At 39.7% G+C, this 22,729-nt stretch overlaps 1 protein-coding gene across 1 annotated transcript; it reads left to right on the top strand.

Annotated features, from left to right (window-relative positions):
- The first annotated feature begins 8,349 nt into the window (after positions 1 to 8,349).
- On the top strand, positions 8,350 to 8,850 carry LOC137829176 (uncharacterized). Its single transcript, XM_068635971.1, has one exon. It carries the CDS (start codon positions 8,350 to 8,352, stop codon positions 8,848 to 8,850), a length of 501 nt encoding a protein of 166 aa, XP_068492072.1.
- The last annotated feature ends 13,879 nt before the right edge of the window (positions 8,851 to 22,729 follow it).

The raw sequence follows: 22,729 nt of genomic DNA, 5'->3' as shown, positions 1-22,729 counted from the left end.
ATAGTAACCTCCTGGCAAGCGGAAATCCAACCCTAGCAGGAATGTCCTTAACACTCAATGGATCAATGCTGGGTGAAAAACATCTCATTCGGTCCCACGCCCAACACTATAATAGCAACATGCATCCTCCGATATTTTCTTGATTATAATTAATGCCGTGATCCAATGCACGACACGCACAACAAAGTTGAACCCCAACTAAAGTTTGATACTTGATACATTATTCAAGTCAGCCAATAACAATAGATACATCAAATGAACCTGACTGCCTGATGTGTCGGGCATCAATAAACTTCTAATTAATGTGAGTATATGCGCTTGTGCATGTTGCACAATAATAATTTCCGTTGCATCGTGTGGCAAGTTCTGAAAAGAAGTATTCAACCAAGATATTTTGATTGTGTTTCCTTGAACCACAATTTCTGGTGGCACAGATCCCAACAATGTCTCACAGAGAGATACCAAGTCACCACTACTAATGCCGTAACAGGTTCCCCATCAATTGGGAGCCCAAATTGAACGACAACATCTTCTAAAGTGATTGTTGTCTCTCCGAGTGGTGGATGAAAGGTGTGTGTTTCAGTTCTCCATCTTTCTGTTGAACAAGATGCTTTGATGTCTCCAAATCCAAGAAAAAAACTTGAAGACCTTGCTGCTGGGTGTGTGTGTGTTGTCTAGTTGTTTGAAACTTGTTAATTCACTCCTTAAGATGATTCAAGTTCATTTGAATCTTTAACCTTTTGAAAAGATGAGTTTTCTAAAATGTTGTTGAAATTTCAACAGGTTGTTTGAAACAACTAGTTGTTTTACTAAGTAGTTTCAACAAGTTGAAATTTCGAAACAACAGGTTGTTTTACCTTAGTAGTTTTTTAAAAAGATTTTGAAAAGCTTGACTTTGCTATCAAATCAATTCAACTGATTGTTTCGACAAAACAATCGATTGTTTTCCTGAAAACCTTAACAAAATTCTATTAAGCAATTTTAATATGTTTTAAATGATCCTAACTAACTTGGCTCCTTTACTAAATGCTTTTGACTACTTGGTTGGTCTATATAAAGGTGGTTTTACGCTCATAATCTTAGAGTAAGAAAAAGAGTTTATCAAAACAGTTTTTCCAAGATTTGAAAGAGCTTTGGATCATTCTTAAGTGTGTGGAATAGGATTGGGTTGTTATTCTGAACTTTAAGCTTTGGTTGACTTTGTTGTCAAACCAAAACAATCGATTGTTTCGACAAAACAACCGATTGTTTTCCTGAAAACCTTAACAGATTTTTGTTAAGCGGTTTTAATGTTTTAAATGATCCTAACTAACTTGGCTACTTTATTAAATGCTTTTGACCACTTGGTTGGTCTATATAAAGGTGGTTTTACGCTCCTAATCTTGAAGTAACAGAAAGAGTTTATCAAAACAGTTTTTCCAAGATTTGAAAGAGCTTTGGATCATTCTTAAGTGTGTGGAATAGGATTGGGTTGTAATTATGAACTTTAAGCTTTGTAATACCCAGGTGTATTCTATTCCCTTCTTCCTTGATTACTGTATTTCTGTAGTTGTGTTGCCAAGGAGTGTTATGTGTTCTTGAGGTGTTCAAGATCAACATTCTTGGTGTGGTTTTCCAAAGGTAGTGTGTTTCTTGAGGGGTTCAAGGTCACTACTTTGGTGTCTGGTGTTTGTAATCTGGTTTTGATTGCATAGTGGAATACCCAGTGGTTTCTAGGGACTGGATGTAGCTCTTGGTGTAAGAGTGAACCGGTATAAATCTGTTTGTGTGATTCTATCTTTCCCTTATCTCACATATATCTGTTTTAAGTTGTTTTTATTAACTGCTGATAAAAACAACCGATTGTTTCGACAAAACAACCGATTGTTTTTCTGATAACATCTTAAAACAGTTTTGGGTATTTGTTTCCTTGATTCTTTTCTCTGTAATTTGGCATTGGATTTCATTATACCTCCAAAGTTTGCGAAAATCTTTTATAAACAATTCACCCCCGTCTTGCTTAAGGCCATGTATTCTAACACTTTCGACTAATGTCGTAAGTAGATGATGATTTATGTCAATGTTTTTCATTGTTAGTATGTGTCTGAACCCAACATGTTGAGTTAAATTTCGAACTCGCATCAAATCTTTCAGAATGTTTGAGAATCCCAATGGAATGTCGTCTAGGCCTTATCAGTCTTTCGTTCCCCTCCCATAAAGCCTTTGTCACATGTTTATGTTGCATTCGCAAAAAGGACATATTAGATGGTAGTCGTGCATTGGTTGCCATTGGTAGCTGAAAAATAAAAAAATGAAAGTTCTAAATTTCTTAAATACTGGGACTTCTAAGTTAACAAAATAAATTTAATTCTTACTTGATGATATGGATGCCCAAACAGTAGTATAAGGCACAAGCTAAACACTTGATCTCTTGAATCACAAGAAAGAGGCAACAATGAAGGAAACGGTGGGACGGTTGTGTGAACTAAGACACCAATTTATATGAATTTGAATGCAATGCAAGACATTTTTTGCAACATATTCACGGTGCCATGCTTTCACGAGTGAATAGGAAACATTAAAGAGATTCTTTGCCAAAGCACCAAACTTTGAAATAAAGGATTATGGAGTGTTTGAATCAACTATGCAATGGAGTGATTCTCTGCACATTTAGCAAGATTCTCACGTAAAGGAAGCTATGACATGAAGGAAAAAATCCAAAATGAGTGAAGGAATGCACATAGAGGAAAAAGCCAAAATGAGTGAAGGAAAGCACATGTAGGAAAATGACAAAACAAGTTTAAGTGAAACTAGTATACCATGTTGGAAATTTCACTTTGAACTTGTATTCACCATTGGAGATTTCACCTTAAAGTCGTGGGTCCCACATTCACTCATTGAATTTGATGGCACACTTGCATTGCATTATTAAATTTGAAGGCAATGTTGATTTACGTGAAAGCATACTTGCCTGAAAGCATGAATTAAGTGAAAGCACAATTCACTGCAAGCATAGACAACACAGATAGCACAGATAACTTGAGTGAATGGGGGATTGGAAAACTTATTCAATTCCTCTTAATAATTTAAAAGTTTTTCGTAACTATGTTATATATATACATACATACTGAAAGCAAGCAACCAATGAAAGGAACTCTTCCTGGAACCAAAAAATCTTCAAAATTAGTTCACAGTTTAGGAAAGAAATCTTTGTGGGAAGTTTCGATTGGAGCAAAACTTGTCTTTATATATTCCTCTTTACAAGGTAATACTTAAAATTTTGTATTGAAATATTTTCTATGTATTCACGCTCATTGCATGCACTTTATAATAACAATATTAATTACATGTTCCATGTGGTAGATGAATCTGTTTCACATTGGAGACAATTCTATTAGCACCCAAGAGGAACCCGTAATCAAAGATATTATTAATGAGTTTAGTGAAGACGACAATGTTGATGATTTACCCGAAGATGGTGGTTTTGCAATGTCATCACTCCAACAAAGTGATTTCAATAATCGATCTAGACAAATAGTTCAATATGAACTTTCTGAATGGATGGCTTTTCCTAATAAAGAGGCTACATTTGTTGCCATCAAACAACATCACATAGCTGAAGGGTACAAATTTGTCGTCGTGGACTCAAAGACTGATCAATATGTAGCCCGGTGCATTTACTACAATAATGGATGTCAATGGTGACTTAGTAAAATTCGTGATACATGGGAGATCAAAAAAAATTGAAGCACCCCACACATGTTTGTCGACCACTCTTTCTGATGATCACGTAAATTTGGACTCCAACCAAATTGTAACTATAGTGGTCAATTTGATTAAAGCAAACCCATCCATCCCTGTGAAAAGTTTAATCGCAAAAATTAAAAGTCGTTATGGTTATTCTGTAACGTATGAAAAAACATGGATGGCAAAAAAAAAGCGTTTGCCATGGATTTCGGCGACTGGGACGAATCCTATAATCATCTTCCAAGATGGTTGCAGGCGGTTCAAGAAAGTGTCTCTGGGAAAATTGTTGAATATGTAGCTCGAACTTTTGTTATAGACGGTGTTCAAGACAACTCCTGTAACATCTTTGAACGTGTATTTTGGGCTTTCAAGCCTTGCATTGATGACTTTAATTACTGCAAGCCAATAGTCTAAGTTGAAGAAACATTATTGACTGGAAAATACCACAGAACTTTGCTAACTGCAATTGGTCAAGATGACAACTGAAACATATTCCCTTTAGCTTTTGCAATAGTTGAAGGTGAAACAAAAGAAGCATTGATATGGTTCTTCCGCCTATTGCGATCACATGTCATATTGCAACAAAATATCTGCATGATAAATGATAGAGGAAAGTTCATTTTATCAGCATTAAAATCTCCGGAAGTAGCTTGGGAAGGACATGGTCTCCTATCAATATATTGCATACGCTACATTGCATCTAACTTCAATAAGAAGTTCAAAAATGCCGAGGCGAAAAGACAATTAATAAACATGGGTATTTATCTTAATTTAATTCACTTATATTGATTATTCTCATTGCAACACAATCACTTTAAATAATTTAATTTTTTACATTTCACAAGTTATGAAATGAAACAACCAATTGTTTAGGCAAAGTTGTTGGCTCTAAGATCACAATTTCAGCAAGCTTTTTCCTGGAAAGATCAAATATCTTTGGAAAAATGGACACAAGCAAATGACGGAGGTAGGAGGTATGGCCACATGACAAGAAATTTAGCTGAGTGCATGAACTCTGTATTAAAGAGAGCACGATCGTACCCATATGTGCTCTTGTGAAGACAACTTTTGAAAGAATCAAATCTTGGTTTGTTGAACGAGGGACGAAGATAGAGTGCATGTTACGAATTGGCCATCAATATCGAGAAGATATTACTGCCTTGTTACGGAAAAATGAACAAAAATCTGCTATGTGTCATGTCCAAAGCTACAATAGACAAAATTCAAAGTTTGATGTTCAAGAGCTATCCACAGCCCAACTACGATGCCTACCTATGTCATACACAGTAGGACTTAATGATTGGTGGTGTGATTGTGGGGAGTTTCAAGCTCTCAAACTTCATTGTGCTCATGTTATCAATGTTTGTTCGACATGCCATTTGCAACTAACAACATTTGTTGATCCTATCTATAGTTTGTAGTACATTTTGAAGGTTTACGAAGTTAAATTTCATCCAGTTCGAAATGAAGATTATTGGTCTACTTATATGGGACCGAATTTCATCCCAGATTCCCACATGCGCCGTAAGGAATCAGGCAGACCAACAACTAATCATATACATAATGAAATGGATGAACCACTTCCATATAAGCCAAAAAATGCTCTTATTGTGGGATGAAGGCCACAATAGAGCAAATTATTCATATAGACAATAGTAGAATGTAGACTTTTGTACTATTTTTCTACTTTCTATGACAATTAAGTTTTCGGTTAATGCTCTCCATTTTACTTTTTCGGTTAAAGTTTCTGTTTTATTTTAGCATTTCGAATTTAGAATTTTACCAACTTAATTTTTTATTATGGATTAAATTTAATTGAATCATTTAAAAAAAATTATATTATTAAAATATTACATAATTAATTTTATCAAAAATTCAAAATATTTTTTATCCATAATAAAAAAATATTTTCTGAAAACTTATTTCGTTAAAAATCTATTTTTCTTTAATTATATAAAAAAAATTATAATAGTAAATTATTCCTGCTAGGGAGATGGGACCTAGAGAACTATTGAAGTCTTCGTCTTCCTCCTTCGGTTGGGTAGGTTGCTAGGTGCTTGGCTGGGATCCTTCTCGCCTTCGTGTCTCTTCTTTGGCTCTCGGTCTCGGGTGAATACCAAATGGGGGTACCTGTAGAAGGCACTCCGACGCTCAAGTCAGTAAAGCGGGTGATCGACACTTAGGTAGGTGCACAGTAATAAATGACGTACCTTGTTCCTTGGAATGTGTGCTATTTATATTATTTTAATGTGCTCACCTCATTGAGCCTGATTAGTGGAATGGATCACACTTAGGGTTGTATCACCTAATCCTTAAAGATAGTTTAACTTCACTAACCTTGGTTTGATCGTTAATGGTTATACGTGTCGGTCGGCCTGGCCGTGTGTGGTGTGTCGGCTAGCTCCGTCAGGTAGACTGAGACACGTCATGATGTTGGTCGGCCATACCGGTACAGTTGCCCCCCAGGCTCGAGGATGGATACATCCGATGAGTCTTGAATTGTAGGTGTCGGTAGGCCTCCCTTGGGTGCATGACTATTGGGCTTCCCGAGGTGTGATGTGACCTTCAATGGCGTGACATGACCTGCATTAATGAGGGGGTTTTCGGGTGGGAGACGTTGTGGACAGTTGGATCTGGAAGATCTAACGGTTGAGATCGTTTTGACGTTTCACGTTCCGAGGTCCTTGGGCCCTATAAATAGTGGTCCCAACAGTGTCGAGACGTTGTGCTTTCTTTGTGTGAGTTGTCTGATAACCGAGAGATATCTCACCAAGTGCTCTGATAACCGAGTGATCCTCGCCCTTTTGCTTTCCTTCGGTCTCCCACTTTATACAAGGTTAGTCATGTCGACTATTTCTCGGCTTACATCGTCTTTTGATCGGCCTTCCCCTCCTATCAGTCGCCCTTCTTCTTCTTCTTCTTCATCCTCTACCACCGACTCCTTATCGGTCGGGGTGGCCGAGGTTCCACCCTAGGTAGAGGTGGTAAGGGGGGATGATCCGGCCAATGCTGTTGCCTGGTCGGACTCCCCTCCGATGGGCGTCCTTTGGTGGACCTTAGATGGGTGGACCCTAAGGTAGTTGGGATCTCGTCTAGCTATAAGATCGAGGCTTCTGTGTCCGATTTTAAAGGTGGGCGGACATTCCAGCTTCTTTAGCGTTTTGCCCTACTCGCCCACCGATAGTGCGTGCTTGTCCGGTTCTACATGCATACTTGTCTCTTTGCAGATTTACATGTATCTTTCCCCTTTGATAGGTTCACGATGGGTGTCCTTCGGGCGCTCAATGAGGCACCCACCCAAATTCACCCCAATACCTGGGCGTCCCTTCAGGCCCTTCGCCTGTTGACTTTGTTGTCAAACCAAAACAATTGATTGTTTCGACAATACAACCGATTGTTTTCCTGAAAACCTTAACAGAATTCTGTTAAGCGGTTTTAATATGTTTTAAATGATCCTAACTAACTTGGCTACTTTATTAAATGCTTTTGACCACTTGGTTGGTCTATATAAAGGTGGTTTTACGCTCATAATCTTGAAGTAACAGAAAGAGTTTATCAAAACAGTTTTTCTAAGATTTGTAAGAGCTTTGGATCATTCTTAAGTGTGTGGAATAGGATTGGGTTGTAATTCTGAACTTTAAGCTTTGTAATACCCAGGTGTATTCTATTCCCTTCTTCCTTGATTACTGTATTTTTGTAGTTGTGTTGCCAATGAGTGTTGTGTGTTCTTGAGGTGTTCAAGATCAACATTCTTGGTGTGGTTTTCCAAAGGTAGTGTGTTTCTTGAGGGGTTCAAGGTCACTACTTTGGTATGTGGTGTTTGTAGTCTGGTTTTGATTGCATAGTGGAATACCCAGTGGTTTCTGGGGACTGGATGTAGCTCTTGGTGTAAGAGTGAACTAGTATAAATTGCTTGTGTGCTTATCTCTTACCCTTAACTCTTTAAATTTTGTTTTTAAGTTGTTTTTATAAACTATTGATAAAAACAACCGATTGTTTCAACAAAACAACCGATTGTTTTTCTAATATCATCTTAAAACAGTTTTGGGTATTTGTTTCCTTGATTCTTTTCTCTGTAATTCAACATTGATTTTCATTATACCTTCAAAGTTTGTGAAAATTCTCTTAAACAATTCACCCCCCCCTCTCGTTTAAGGTCATACATTCTAACAATTGGCATCAAGAGTTTGGTTCTTGAAAGTTATTCAAGTTTTGATTCTAAATCTTTTTTAAATGGCTGAAAAGTTTTCTTTTGGGGAAGGTGCCTGTTTATGCAAACCACCTTTGTTCTGTGGTATGAACTATGAACTGTGGTGCATAAGAATGAAATTCTTTGTTGAATCTATAGATAGAAAAATCTGGAATGTTATTACTAATAACTATCTCATGTCTATATCTGGATATGTTTCTTTTGAAAGAGAACATCTTGATTGTGTAGCTATGAACATCATTGTATCTGCACTTGATTCTAATGAATTGCTCAAGGTTTCAGAATGTAGTTCTGCCAAAGAAATGTGGAATACCCTTGAAGAGTATCACAAGAATCCAATGAGTGCCTTGATGGACAAAGAAGAATCTTTTGTTGAATCTTTCTCTTCAGAATCCAAAAAAGAGGTTTGTCTTATGACAAAAGAAGAATTTGGATCAAGTCAAGCTGCTGGGAACAAAAAATGTCAATACTCAAGTGATGAGAGTGAAGAGGAAACATTTAGGTTGTTGTTTAAGAAATTCAGCAAGTCCCTAAAGAAGAGAAACAACAAAAGTGACTCATTCAACAGGTATGATAACAAGAAACCTACTGAGTTTAAGACTAACAAATATACATGCTTTGGATGTGGTGAACAGGGTCATATTAAAACTGAATGTCCCAACAAAAAGAGGAAAAACTTCAAGAAGCATGAAAAGAAAGGAAAATCAAGAAGAGCTTATAATGATGACTCATCAAGCTCCTCTTCAAGTGATAAAGAAGAAGCAAATTTATGTCAAGTGCCAAGACAAGAAAGTGACATAAGTAGTGTAAGTTCAAGCTCTTCCATTAATGTTGAAAATTATAGTCAACTTCTTGAGGCCTTCAATAAGACTCATGAAGAAGCTAATAGGTTGGCCCTTTTGTACAATCGTTGAAAGGTTTAAACAACTAGTTGGAAAATCGAGTCAAGACTTTGGAAGAAGAGTTAAACCATTCAAAAACAGATTTTGAAAGTTTGGAAATGATTTACAAAAACTCTTCTTGCAAGTGTGATTCTAGCTTTTGTGAAAATTGTGAATCTCTTCAAAAGAAGGTTCACTATCTTTTAAAAACCATGGACAAGTTTTCCAAAGGCTAATCCAATCTTGAAATTGTTCTTGCTTCTCAAAAATGTGTTTTTGCCAAGGCTGGGTTGGGGTTTAATCCAAACAACAAGAACAAATCTGTTTCAAAACCCTTTTCAAGTTTATTTGAAAAACAACCTGTTGTTTTATCGAAACAACCGGTTGAAATTTGTCATTACTGCATGAAAAGGGGCCACACTATTAGATTCTGCAGAGTAAGAAAGTTTTTTGTACCTAAAGGTTTCTAAGGTTCCTAAGACTCCTACTAACATCATAAGACCCAAATTCATAAGGGGACCAAATTTTGCTTTTTAATCTTTTCTTGTAGGTATCCTTGGTAGCCAAGAATCATTTTTGGGCTTGAAGAATGACTGTCAAAGGGAAAAGTGACAAGAATAAAGTCAATCTTTGTACCTACACTTTCAATTGTATATGTCTTGCAAGGTTCTTTGAAAGTCAAGAGACATCTTGGCACATGCATAGTGGGTGCTTAAAAGAGAAACTTCAAGAATAAAGAGAGTATGTGTGTTTTCATTTCTCAATTTATGTAAGTGTGTCTTGTGACCATATGAACATCTGAAAGTCTTCTTTTTGAGTGAATCTATTGGGGTTCTCTGTGCAAAGGTATGAACAAATTGCATACTGCATTTTCATCAATTTAAAAGGTATTTTTTTTTGTTATGAAAAATGTTCTTTTTGCTGTCATAGTAAAACAACCGATTGTTTTTCCTCTGGCACCTTTGTATAATGCTGCCAAGTTTGCTTATGCATGATTAAACCTATTTCTCTTTTTCAAATCTTGCTTTTGGTCAAATATACATTGAATGTGCCTCGGAATCTGATAATAAAAGATTATATCCACTTGTTTTCTTGAAAGCTCTATGACATGTTTTATTCTTGAAATGTCAAAATTGTTTGTACTGCCAAATTACTGTGTTATCATTCTGATTTCTGCTTTATACAACCCTTCTCATTTTCTATTTGTAGATCAAATAGCGGGAGAAGTGTATGCTTGATTTGGTTGTATAGTTAGCTTTAAAACTGATGCATTATGTTGTTGCTTCTCTACACTTGAAAGCACTTGATTACTTCAAATTTTCTGGTTTTTCTGCTAATGTTGTATATGCAGAAAACTGGTTTGTGTGTGTCTTGTTATCTTGCTGCTATACTTGATTTGTATATGCATCAATTATGTGTTACAAGACCTTTCAAGTATAGGTGCTACGATGAAGAATGATCAAAGTGATTCTTATGGTTCAAGAGCATATACACCTTACTCATATTCTTGACAAATCAAAATTCATGACCTATGTAAAGAAACTTCAAGAATAAAGAGTCTGATCTGGAGTTGTTGATGGCTTATAACTATGGAGGAGTCTGTCCATGTGGTGTTTTATGAAATCATTCATAGTGATCCAGGTTCTACAAAAGGTTTATGCAGAAGAAGATAAGCAGAACATCACTATGGAGAAGTTGGAATCCTGTCCAGAAAAACAACCGATTGATTCTGCGAAACAACCGGTTGAAATTCTGCAACAGGAAGAGTTTCCAAAGGAATGGAGAATTCCAAGGGATCTTTCAGTGGAGAACATCATTGGATGCAAATGGGTTTTCAGAAACAAGTTGCAAAATTAGAAGTTGTAAGGTTGTTGTTGGCCTTTGCTTGTATGAGTGGATTCAAATTGTTTCAAATGGATGTTAAGAGTGCTTTCCTCAATGGAATCATTAATGAGGAAGTCTATGTTGAACAACCACCGGGCTTTGAAGATTATCAACATCCTTACCATGTATACAAGCTGAAAAAGGCCTTGTATGGGCTTAAGCAAGCTCCAAGGTGTTGAACCAAGTGGTGTTCAAGCTTTGAAGAATCCAAACCCTTTGAAGGATGTTGAAGCCTTGGTTGTGCTTGTTGTTGCTGTGCTGTTTTAGTTAGGATCTGGGGTAGATTGTGTATTGTAATCCACCTCTTGATTGAATCCAAAGCATAGGCATTCTCAATATTTTTGAAAGAAAAATGTTTTTCAAACTAAGTTAGAAACAACCGATTGTTTATACTTAGATGTTTTTAGAAAAGATTGAAAACTGTTTTTCAAAATGGTTAAGCTGTTAAAACCAAAACAACCGATTGATTCGAGGAAACAATCGATTGTTTGTTTTGGTACCATAACAGAAAAACTGTTTTAACTTTGACTGAGCTTTAAATGCTTTAAATGATTTAACTACTTACGCTTCAGTCTTTAAATGCTTTGACCAATCTTTAAATGCAATTTAAGAGTTTGTTAAGATTTGATAACAAACAACATCTTTGAATAAATAAAGAAAAACAGATTTGAGTAACAAGTTTTTTGAATACAGATTTTGAGTTTTTCAAAGAGCTGAGATTGCTTAGAGTTTGTGATTGATCAAAGTGTGTGGAATAGGATTCTGCTTGTATTGATTTTAGATTATCTTCTGTAACAAGTGTAATCCTTGTACTCTGTTGAACAAGTTTCATTTGTGTGTTTGCTGAGATTTGTTGTGTGTTCTTGAGGGGATCAAGATTAGAAATCTTAGTGTTGGTGTGTTGGCCAAGAGAAGTGTGTGTCTTGAGGGGATCAAGGTCACTTTCTTGGTTGTGGTGTAAGTGATCAAGGTGTGGTTGCTTAGTGGATTTCCTTAGTGGTTTTCTAAGAAGACTGGATGTAGCTCTGGGTTTATAGTGAACCAGTATAAACATCTGTGTGCAATCTCTCTATCCTTAATCTCTTTTAATTCAGTTTTGTTTTTGTTTGCTGGTATAAACAACCGATTGTTTCTGCGAAACAACCAATTGTTTTTCTGGTACTTTTGTTTTTGCTTGTTGTTTTGGCAAACTGGATTACTTATCAATTGTTTCTTGAGATAATTTCATTCTTGACTTAAAAGTTTGCGAAAACCCTCTTTAAACAATTCACCCCCCTCTAGTTTAAAGTCATCCATTCTAACACAAGGTAGTGTGGTATTTGTAAAGTAAGTTGTATATGTTCATCCTATGCTTTTGGCTTCATAAGATCAAATGAGATTCTAAACATGCTTGAGGTAATGCAAAGCTTTTTATGAATGGCAACCACATTGGTGGTCATGGGGTTGATGAATATTTGTGAATGTATCTTTGGAACGTCTGGAAGGTTTGCTCTTAACAGAAGAAAGAATATCTCTACCAAATCCACCTCTTGAGCAACAATCATTTGACCAACTTGAATTGTTGGATGAAGAAAAGATAAGGGGAGAAATTGTGGTCTCCTTGCTAAAATTTCTTGGAGTCTATGGTACTTTGATTCTGCTACTGTCACAACTCTGATACACCATAGATTTTGATATGGTATCACAGGTTTGTTGCTGCAATGGTGCTGCTACACATACTGGTATTCTGGTTTTTCTTAAATCCTGATTTTATCCCTTCTTTCATTCTATTTGAGAAGACAAATGGGGGGAGAATGGTGTGGTTTTATGTGTTTTATTGTTGCTGCTACACTATGGTGTTATCTGATTTTATCATGGTTTAAATTCTACTGTTGTCATGCTCTTATTCACCATAGTTTTGCTGCACACAAGTCTAATTTTGCTACTGGTTTTATGGTTATTTGACTGGTTTTTCTGCTTAAAGGCTTATGCAGAAAACTGGTTTTGTGTGCCTTGACATCCTGCTAGTATACTTGCTTTGTATATGTACAAATTATGTTTTGCAGGACCTTTCAAGTTCAAAAAAAAACAACACAAACAAACCAGGGATTTGTCTTCATCAAATAGGGGGAGATTGTTGAAAAAGATGCTTTGATGTCTCCAAATCCAAGAGGAAAGCTTGAAGACCTTGTTGTTGGGTGTGTGTGTGTTGTCTAGTTGTTTGAAACTTGTTAATTCACTCCTTAAGTTGATCCAAGTTCATTTGAATCTTTAACCTTTTGAAAAGATGTGTTTTCTAAAAAGTTGTCAAAATTTCAACAAGTTGTTTTACCTTAGCAGTTTTTGAAAAACTTGGTTGACTTTGCTGTCAAACCAAAACAATCGATTGTTTCGACAAAACAACCGATTGTTTTCCTGAAAACCTTAACAGAATTCTGTTAAGCGGTTTTAATATGTTTTAAATGATCCTAACTAACTTGGCTACTTTATTAAATGCTTTTGACCACTTGGTTGGTCTATATAAAGGTGGTTTTACGCTCCTAATCTTAAAGTAACAGAAAGAGTTTATCAAAACAATTTTTCCAAGATTTGAAAGAGCTTTGGATCATTCTTAAGTGTGTGGAAAAGGATTGGGTTGTAATTATGAACTTTAAGCTTTGTAATACCCAGGTGTATTCTATTCCCTTCTTCCTTGATTACTGTATTTCTGTAGTTGTGTTGCCAATGAGTGTTATGTGTTCTTGAGGTGTTCAAGATCAACATTCTTGGTGTGGTTTTCCAAAGGTAGTGTGTTTCTTGAGGGGTTCAAGGTCACTACTTTGGTGTCTGGTGTTTGTAATCTGGTTTTGATTGCATAGTGGAATACCCAGTGGTTTCTGGGGACTGGATGTAGCTCTTGGTGTAAGAGTGAACCAGTATAAATTGCTTGTGTGCTTATCTCTTACCCTTAACTCTTTAAATTTTGTTTTTAAGTTGTTTTTATAAACTGCTGATAAAAACAACCGATTATTTTTCTGATATCATCTTAAAACAGTTTTGGGTATTTGTTTCCTTGATTCTTTTCTTTGTAATTCAACATTGATTTTCATTATACCTTCAAAGTTTGCGAAAATCCCTCTTAAACAATTCACCCCCATCTCGTTTAAGGCCATACATTCTAAACCATCCACGTAGAGCGTCCACCCGCCCGAGAGGGTGGGCAGTGGTGTTAGCTCGGCCGAGAAGTCAGCCAGGCATTGAGATTTGATGGCCCCTCTCTATTGATACCCAATGTCGAACTCGGAGAGCTCCACCGAACAACCTATCATTCTCCCTGAAAGGTCCGGTTTGGATAAGATTTTAAAAATAGGGTAGTCGGTCCTTATAATTATTGAGTGATTTTGAAAGTAGGGGCGCATCCGTCTCGCCGTGAGGACCAGGGCGAGCGCCACCTTCTCGATCATCTGGTATCTCGTCTCGCCCGCATGGAGGGTTCGACTGATGATATATCGGTTGTTCCTCACCCTTGACCTCCTGCACCAAAGTAGCACTGATAGCTTCGTTCGAGACCTCCAGATACACCAAGATTGGGTGATCGGGTCTCGACTTCTGGATGACAGATGAGGATGTCAAGAATTCCTTAAACTGCTTAAAGATCTCTTCGCATTTGTCGTCCTAACTGAACTTGGCGGCCTTCCGAAGCAACTGGACCATCTGTCTCGTCTTCTCGGTCAAACAGGGGACGAACCTAGAGAAGGCGGTCAGGCGCCCTAGGAGTTGTTGTACCTCCTTGATGTTCTTTGGACTTCTCATGCCGAGTATTGCTTGACATTTGTCGGAGTTGGCCTCTATACCCCTGTGGATGAGCATGAGGCCCAGAAACTTCCCTCCCTCACTCCCGGCATGTCGGCCGGTGTCCATGCAAAAAGATCTACGTTCTTTTTTAGCGCGGCGTGCATTATCTCAGTCTCGATAGCTACCATGGTTGTCCCTACAGCAGTGTTGTGTCTTCATCTAGGAGGGGTACACTCCTCAGCTCTTCCCTTGCCTCCAGTCTTCCCTTGTTACTTTAATTTCTCATCATCTTTTAGTTGAAATTATTACGCTTCCGCACACGATATCCCTACAGTTGTCATAAGGCACCATCTCAGCCTCGGGTATCCTCATGGCTTTGAACGTTTTCCAATAGAGGATATCTATTGAACTCCCTTGGTCTACAAGGGTCTTCCTGATGGTGAATCGGTCTATATCGACCGATATCACCATGGGGTCGTCCTAGCGGTAATCCACGCCCTTGAAGTCTTCATCTGTAAAGGTGATGCGTGGCATCCTCGGCTAGAATGTCATCGATTGACCTGGTGCACTGCCCGCAGGTGCTTCTTCCGGGCGTTGTTGGTGCTCTCTCCTCCGGCGAAGCCGCCAGTTATGGTGTTTATAACCTCTCGGTTACCTCCTCTTTCTACCTCCCTGGGAGGGTCGTCCCTATGTGGAGGGTCGTCTCTCCGAGACCGACAGTCGTCCCTGCGGTTTCGGTCGTCTCGACCCCATGGGGGTGACCTCGTTCTCTTGGAGGGCTCCTCCATGCGAGGTGAGCGTCTTGTGTCTCGACCATTCCTGAAGAATCGGCGCAGGTTCCCTGCCTGGATGAGCTCCTCAATCTTGTCCTTCAAGGCCTGGCATTCCTCAGTGGAGAGTCCACTGTTCTGATGGTACCGACACTGTTTCCTTCGGTCGGCATTGTTTGGGTTGGCCATTTTTCTGGGAGGATGGATCAACTCGGTGTTGAGTGCCTCGTCCAGAATTCTTCCCCTCTCGGCCATCAGGGGTGTGTACCTCGAGAATCAGATTGGTCGATCTCTATTATCTCTACGCCTATCGCCCCGCTGGCCTGATCGGCCTTGGCGGTCTTTCTCTTCCTTAGCAGCTCCCCGAGTTCCTCCAGCTACATATACTTAGCAGCTCTCTTCCTCAGCTCGTCTAGGCTGTCGGCCGACTGCATGCACATGTTGTCAGCAAAAGGTTCTAGGCTCAGGGTCGTCAGCATGTGATGCATGACAACGTCCGGGCTGAGGTTCCGGATGCTCATTGTCACTTTGTTGAACCTATCAACAAAGGTTCTTAACGACTCTCCCTTCTCCTGACGGATGCCTACCAGGGCGATGGAGGTCAAGTGATGTGGCCTGCTGGTGGCGAACTGAGTCTCGAACATTGTCACGAGCGTGGCAAAGCTATCAATGGAGTTGGGTGAGAGCTTGATGAACCAGTTGAGGGCTGCCCCCTTCAGCGATGTGGGAAACACTCTACATAAAACTGCATCGTCTGAGGTATAGAGACTCATATGGGTGGTATATGCATCAATATGCTCGTCCGGGTCGGTAGACCCGTCATATCGGTCTCGGTTGAAACCCTTCCACTTGTTTGGTAGTGGGACTTCGATGATAGTGTTGGTGAACAGGTGTCGGCGAGCCGAGTCCGTGGTGATGGTCGTCCTAGCCGACCTATTCAGAAAGGATTCTCCCTCCATCTCGTGGGTGAGAATCTTGTCTCTTGTCTCCTCCACCGGTCTCGGGTGGGAAGGAGAGGCGAAGGACCTACCGACCACATTGGTCGGTCCAGTGGACGGTCCTCCCTCCATCAGCTTCTTCTTCGTCTCGTCATTCTCCCTTCGGAGAGCTTGCATCTCTTGTTCATTTTTCTGGACAACTTTCTCTGTCCTCCTTTTCATCTTGGCCATCTCTCTCTGGAGAGATATCAGCAGTATTGCCTGGTCGGCATCAATCATCCTTTCCATGCTTCTGGTTGAGACCATCTGCTTTCTTCCTTCAACTAGTTTCTCTCGGCCCCACCGGGGCGCCAATTGTTCCTGTTAGGGAGATGGGACCTAGAGAACTATTGAAGTCTTCGTCTTCCTCCTTCGGTCGGGCGGGTTGCTAGTTGCTTGGCTGGGATCCTTCTCGCCTTCGTGTCTCTTCTTTGGCTCTCGATCTCGGGTGAATACCGAATGGGGGGGTACCTGTAGAAGGCACTCCAACACTCAAGTCAGTAAAGCGGGTGATCGACACTCAGGTAGGTGCACAATATTAAATGACGTACCTTGTTCCTTGGAATGTGTGCTATTTATATTATTTTAATGGGCTTACCTCATTAGGCCTGATTAGTGGAATGGATCACACTTAGGGTTGTATTACCTAATCCTTGATGATAGTTTAGCTTCACTAACCTTGGTTTGAGCGTTAATGGTTATATGTGTCGGTCGGTCTGGCCGTGCATGGTGTGTCGGCCAGCTTAGTCAGGTAGACTGAGACACGTCAGCGTGTGTCTCGATCATCTCGAGTAAGGAGATTGAGACACGTCATAATGTCGGTCGGTCATACCGGTACATAAATTAAATTTATCTAATTTTCTATTATTATTATTATTATTATTATTATTTTAAATAATTAAATTTATTTTTCTTTAATTATATATAAAATAAAGTTATAATATAAATTAAATTTATGATCTAATTTTGTATTATTTTTATTTCTATTTTAAATATTAAAAACATATATGTTAAAATTATTATATATTAAAATATTTAAAACATATTTATTATATAATTCTTTTTTATTTTATATATTATTATATATAAACGTTTAAGGTTAAAATCGTATTTCAGATATACAATTCTTTATTTTTTTACTTTTTTTTAAATTTAATATGTTAAAATATATTTTAATACTAAAATCATAAATGTAGAATTCGATTTTAGTTAGAAATCGTAAATATTGTATACGATTTTTTTACCTGATGTAGAAATAAGCAGGGCATTAATAAAAGGGTATTGTATGGAAAATAAGGTTGATAAAGCTGTGTCCTTGGTGAAACTCTTTGCCGCCAAGGAGTTTCAAGTTTATGATACTGAAAGCTACAATACAGTTGTTAAAGTGTTTCGTGATGTTGGGAATGTGACAGAGTTGATGGAGGTCGAGGATAAGCTACTGAAAATGGGGTATGTTCCTAACAAGTTAACATGCAGGTATGTGATCCATGGATTGCAGAAAGTTATGGAGCTAGATGATGAGATTTTGAACCATAGTTTGTCTGAGGACAATTTTGAAACATAATTTGAGTTCTTTGATCTATGTAAATTATCATGTTTGAGCTTCATTTTTGTAAGTCTGTTCATATTAATTTTACTCACTTATATTATAAAAATGGTTTTTTATCACATAAGAGTTTGAAATCATAGCAAATGGAAATTTCAATGAGGAGTTTGTTTAGAGTGCGGGAAAATCTATTGAAATCCAGAAAAAGGTTAGTGCTAAGATTAAGCTTGTGAAGACTGGTTCCCTTTCAGTGACTGAACTTGGAAAGATGAAATCCTACATTTTGAACTCCCAATCACAAGGTTAGTTTTCTGCTTTGGTACTCAATGTTTCTTTATTTTTTGGCAAAGGAAATCTCATATCAGTTTGGGCTGAAATAATTGATGGTTCACATGTCAAATGTCAATACTATTGGTCTATTTTTTGCAGGACTCTGGGATATACTCTTTGAAGTTGTGGCAGCTTTGTACCGTGCGGAGGGATGTATTAAAAAACAGTGGCAGTGGCTTATTGATGTTGTTGAAATTAGCTGCGTATCCATTTTGATTGGATATTGTGTTTTTTAACGGCATATAAATGCACACAAGTACACGTGATATTTTATTCTTCTATTTTAATTATGTTTTAAATATTGAATTAATATTTCTGAGTAACTGATCATAAAATCATTTAATAAATGTAATTGTTACTGCAAATACTATAAATGTAATTGTTAGAAAAAAAAAAATTCATCTGATTTATTCTAGAAAACCAACCATTGGTATCAGAGCTATCTTCTTGAGGGATATGTGGAGGTTAGAGTGCATCAATGAAAGGAGGTTCCAATTTTTTAGCAATGGCACCACCTATCTTTGATGGAGACAATTATCAAATGTGGGTTGTTCGTATGGAGACCTACCTAGAAGCATTGGATTTTTGGGAAGCTAAAGCAGCTGTATCTCCTGTGGTATTTACAAGGATAATGTCCTTGAAGTCAGCAAAAAAAAAATCTGGGATTACCTAAGGTAGAATATGAAGGTGAAGAAAGGATTTGTGGAATACAAGTGTTGAATCTAATTAGGGAGTTTGAACTGTAGAGAATGAAGGAGTCAGAATCCGTGAGGTTGTTTGGATCTGTGTTAAAAAGATTCAAGAATTGTGGAAAAACTGCTTGTAACAATTCGAGAGAGGTTTGAAGCCACCATAACAACCCTAGAGAACACAAGGACCTATAAAAAATTTCTCTTGCAGAGCTCTTAAATGCTTTACAAGAACAAAGAAGAGCCATGAGACAAGATGAAGCAATAGAAGGAGCCTTAACAGCCAAACATGAAGGTGTCTGGAGAAACAGAGGTAGCAAAATCAAGCAGAACCAACAAGAAAATGGAGAAGTTGTTGCACACAATAACAACAAAAGGAGAAATTACCCTCCTTGTAAGCATTGCAACAAGTTAAGTCATCCACCGTTTAAGTGCTAGAGAAGGCCTGATGCTAAGTGCAACAAGTGCAATCAACTTGGGCATGAAGTAATCATTTGTAGAAACCAAAGTGAGCAACAAGATGTAAACCAAAGTGAGCAACAAGATGTAAACTAAAGTGAGCATAAACCAAATTGAGCAACAAGATGTAGATACTCAAATTGAAAATGAGGAGGAGGATGTACTTTTCGTTGCAACTGGTTTCTCCAGCAATATTTCAAGTGCATCTTGGCTAATTGATAGTGGATGCACAAATCACATGACTTATGACAAAAAAAATTTCAAGGAGTTGAAGCCTTCAAAAATTTCAAAGGTCAAGATAGGCCATGGGGGTCACATTTCAGTAAAAGGAATAAGAACTATTGTTGTAGCAACACATTCAGGTACTAAAACTATTACTGATGTGTTATATGTACCTAACATATACCCAAAATTTATTGAGTGTTGGTCAATTGCTACAAAATGGCTTCAAGGTGTTTTTTGAAGATTATCCTGCCTGTTGACCAAAACGCTGGAGCCTTGCCTCGTCAAACCTGGATCGACTTCTGCGCCGTGTTAGCCTCCGTCCTTCATCGCGATTCACCTCAAGAACCTGCAAAGAACAGAACGGCGCCGCTGCGGCCGATCACGCTCCGACGCCCAAGTCAGCGACTGAACCACCAATTACTAAGAGTAAAACTCAATAACTCTAAGGAACCGTGCAAAGTTCTCTCTCAGCGTACTCTCGTTCTCGCAGTTGTAAAGAAGTAATCTAAACGCGTGCGTACCTCAAAGTTCGTTGGAAACTCTTATATACCTGGGCACTTTCTCTCTCCTGGCAGTTACACATCTGGACACGTGGCTCGTATCCAGCTATACACGTGCCATCATCTGGAGCATCCTTGACTTGGGCGCCACTTCTTACTCTTCAGGATTTTGGCTAAGTTACTTATGCACGATACAACTCAGTGCATAGTTGCCTTGGAGCGTGATCTCTTCTGGGTGGCGAGTTCGGGTGCCTTCGCACACACCTTCCCTGCGGTCTCGCCGGCCACCTTCATGATCTACTCTTCTTGCTTCACCGTGTATGTTCATGTGAGCTATCTCCCGAGCTCATCTTCTGGCCCGCTGGGAAAGACTATCTGACTTCATCTTTGGCGATGTCCTTGTTTCGGCGATCTCTAATCACTTGGTCGCCCGGGTTCACATCTGGCGACTTCATCTTCAACCTGGTGACCGCCGGTTTAGGTATGCTGGAGCTCGGAGCATGCCAACTTAATAACTGGCGACTACACGAGCCCCCCGACTTCCTTCCCTTCTGCCAGCCAGGTGTCCCGTCCAACAGCCTATACGATAGCTTGATGCCACGTCATCACTTCCGACTACCAGGGCGGTACACAAGCCCCCCAGTCTTAAGCGAAGACTTGTCCAGCGAAAACACTAAAGGGGTCACGTCACTACCGATCTACGTGGCGCTGGCGTAGAATTCCAAGCGCTTGTACTTTTTGCTTTCCTGACGCTCCACCAAACACTCTTCGAATCGCTCGACACGTGGCTTCATCAACGGTCATCTTTAGTTGTCGTTTACGCTTCCAAAAATCATTTGAAAAACCCTTAAACCCATTTCATTTCTACTGTTCCATCACCTCTTTGCCTTCTCAAACGCTCTGAGTTTCTTCTGCAAAAAACCCACGAAGCTCTTCAACCTTCTGATTCCTCAACTTCTTCAGCGTTCGTCTGATCATCAAAAGGTACCCCCTTTACTTCTTCTATTGAGTTTTCCTGCATTTTAACCGGTTCGCATCATCCATTAACTGCCTGGTGCATACGTTGTGGGTTGCTTCTTCTGCTTCTCCCTTCTCGTAACTTAGGGTTTTCGTCTTCCATTTCTTCCATCACAACGAACTTTCGTTCGTTCGTTTTTCGTCCTTCATTCACAATCAGATCAACCTTTGCAACCTTCGCTCACCTTTCCCTTTCTTTTTCCTTTGCAGTTTCCGCGATGGCTCGTTCAAAGATCACCCCGAATCCTCCTCCCTCGTCACGAAACCCTCCATCTCAAGCTCATAATCCCCCGCGAGCACCTGGTGCTTCCTCCTCCCAGGTTGAGAGGCCTGCAACCTCTCATCCCAACCTTGCTCAGGCAACTCCACCCATCGCCGGAGGTGCCTCCATTCCTTCCCCAGACTACAAGAAGCTATACCCATGGGCCACTTCAACTTTGCTGAAGGAAACTTCCTCAGTAAATTCTGCTGGAGCAGTTCTTCGATTGAAGAAAGGGGACGAGCCCCACCTGTTGTTCCACAAGGAGCACGATGACAAGTTGATGGTGCTACCTTGCCCCCCCCCCCGACGTGCCAGTTTGCGCAGACGACAAAGGGAACAACGACGAGTTGTTCTGCTTTGTATACACCACCTTATTCAAGAAGGTAAAACTTAGGTTTCTCTTCACTCGTTTTGAAAGGGAGCTACTAACCGAGCTCGACATCGCCGCCGCCCAGCTCCATCCCAACAGCTGGGCATTCGTGCGGGCGTTTCAAATCATGTACGCACATCTGGGACTGCCAGCGTCAGTGGACGTTTTCCTTTTCCTTTTTGAAGCTAAGCATCCAGGAGATCGCCTTTGGGTGAGTCTGAACGGGATTGCTGGGAGGTCGATCTTCTCTATCTTCCAGCAATCCTACAAGGATTGGAAAGGCAAATTTGTCCAAGTGCGCCCAAACGACTAGGACGCCTCGCTGCTCGACGGCTTTCCCTTGTACTGGGTAAACAAGGGAAATAAAGAATCCAAAGGAAGCTTCAGGAGGCCAAGAAGCCCTGACAACATGGGCGCTTTGGACAAAGATCTGTGCCTCTTCTGGAAGAGCGTGGTAGACGCTAACATCACTTTCCTCACCACTACGCTTATCTCCTTCGAGTTCTTCGAAGATCAACTCGAGGCTCGCATAGGTTAGTGCTTATCTCCACGCTTAAGTTTTTGCCCTGTGTTGTACCTCTGTTAACTGTTGCTGGGCGTCTTGTTTGTTGTGCACAAGACTTGGGTTTTATTTTCTGCATCACTTGTTTGCCTCATTTGCATACTTACTCATGTGTTTATCTTTGTCTCTGAGCTGACCTGTACACCTTCGTATTATGCAGATCTCATGTTGGGCAAAGGAAAATTAGCTGAATTGAGGGCGCTCGCCCGAGCCCATGGGTTGGCATCGGGCTCCCAGACTGTGCCCAACTCGGTCGTGGAGATCGCCGCTGCTCAGGGCAGATCGCCCCCAAAGGCTCAGCTCCTTCCGAGGCCCTGCCCGCCCATCAACGCAAAAAACTTGTCCTCAGGAAGCCAAAGAGGAAAACCCCTCAGGTAGTCCATGAGGACGAAGAAGAAGACGATGAGGCAACCGAAGATGACCTCATTACCAAAAGAAAGAGGGTGGCGCCTTCTTCACCACCTGCTCCACCTCCTCCTCCAACATCAACACCGCCTCCCCCACCAGCTCCAACTCCAACACCGCCTCCTCCCCCAGCTCCCACATCGCCAGTCCAAGCAGTTCCCTT

The sequence above is a fragment of the Phaseolus vulgaris genome, chromosome 7 (genome assembly GCF_000499845.2).
Source record: "Phaseolus vulgaris cultivar G19833 chromosome 7, P. vulgaris v2.0, whole genome shotgun sequence".
In the NCBI taxonomy this organism is placed as follows: domain Eukaryota; kingdom Viridiplantae; phylum Streptophyta; class Magnoliopsida; order Fabales; family Fabaceae; genus Phaseolus; species Phaseolus vulgaris.
The sequence above is the reverse complement of the archived record's forward strand: the minus strand, read 5'-3'. Positions and strand labels throughout refer to the sequence as shown.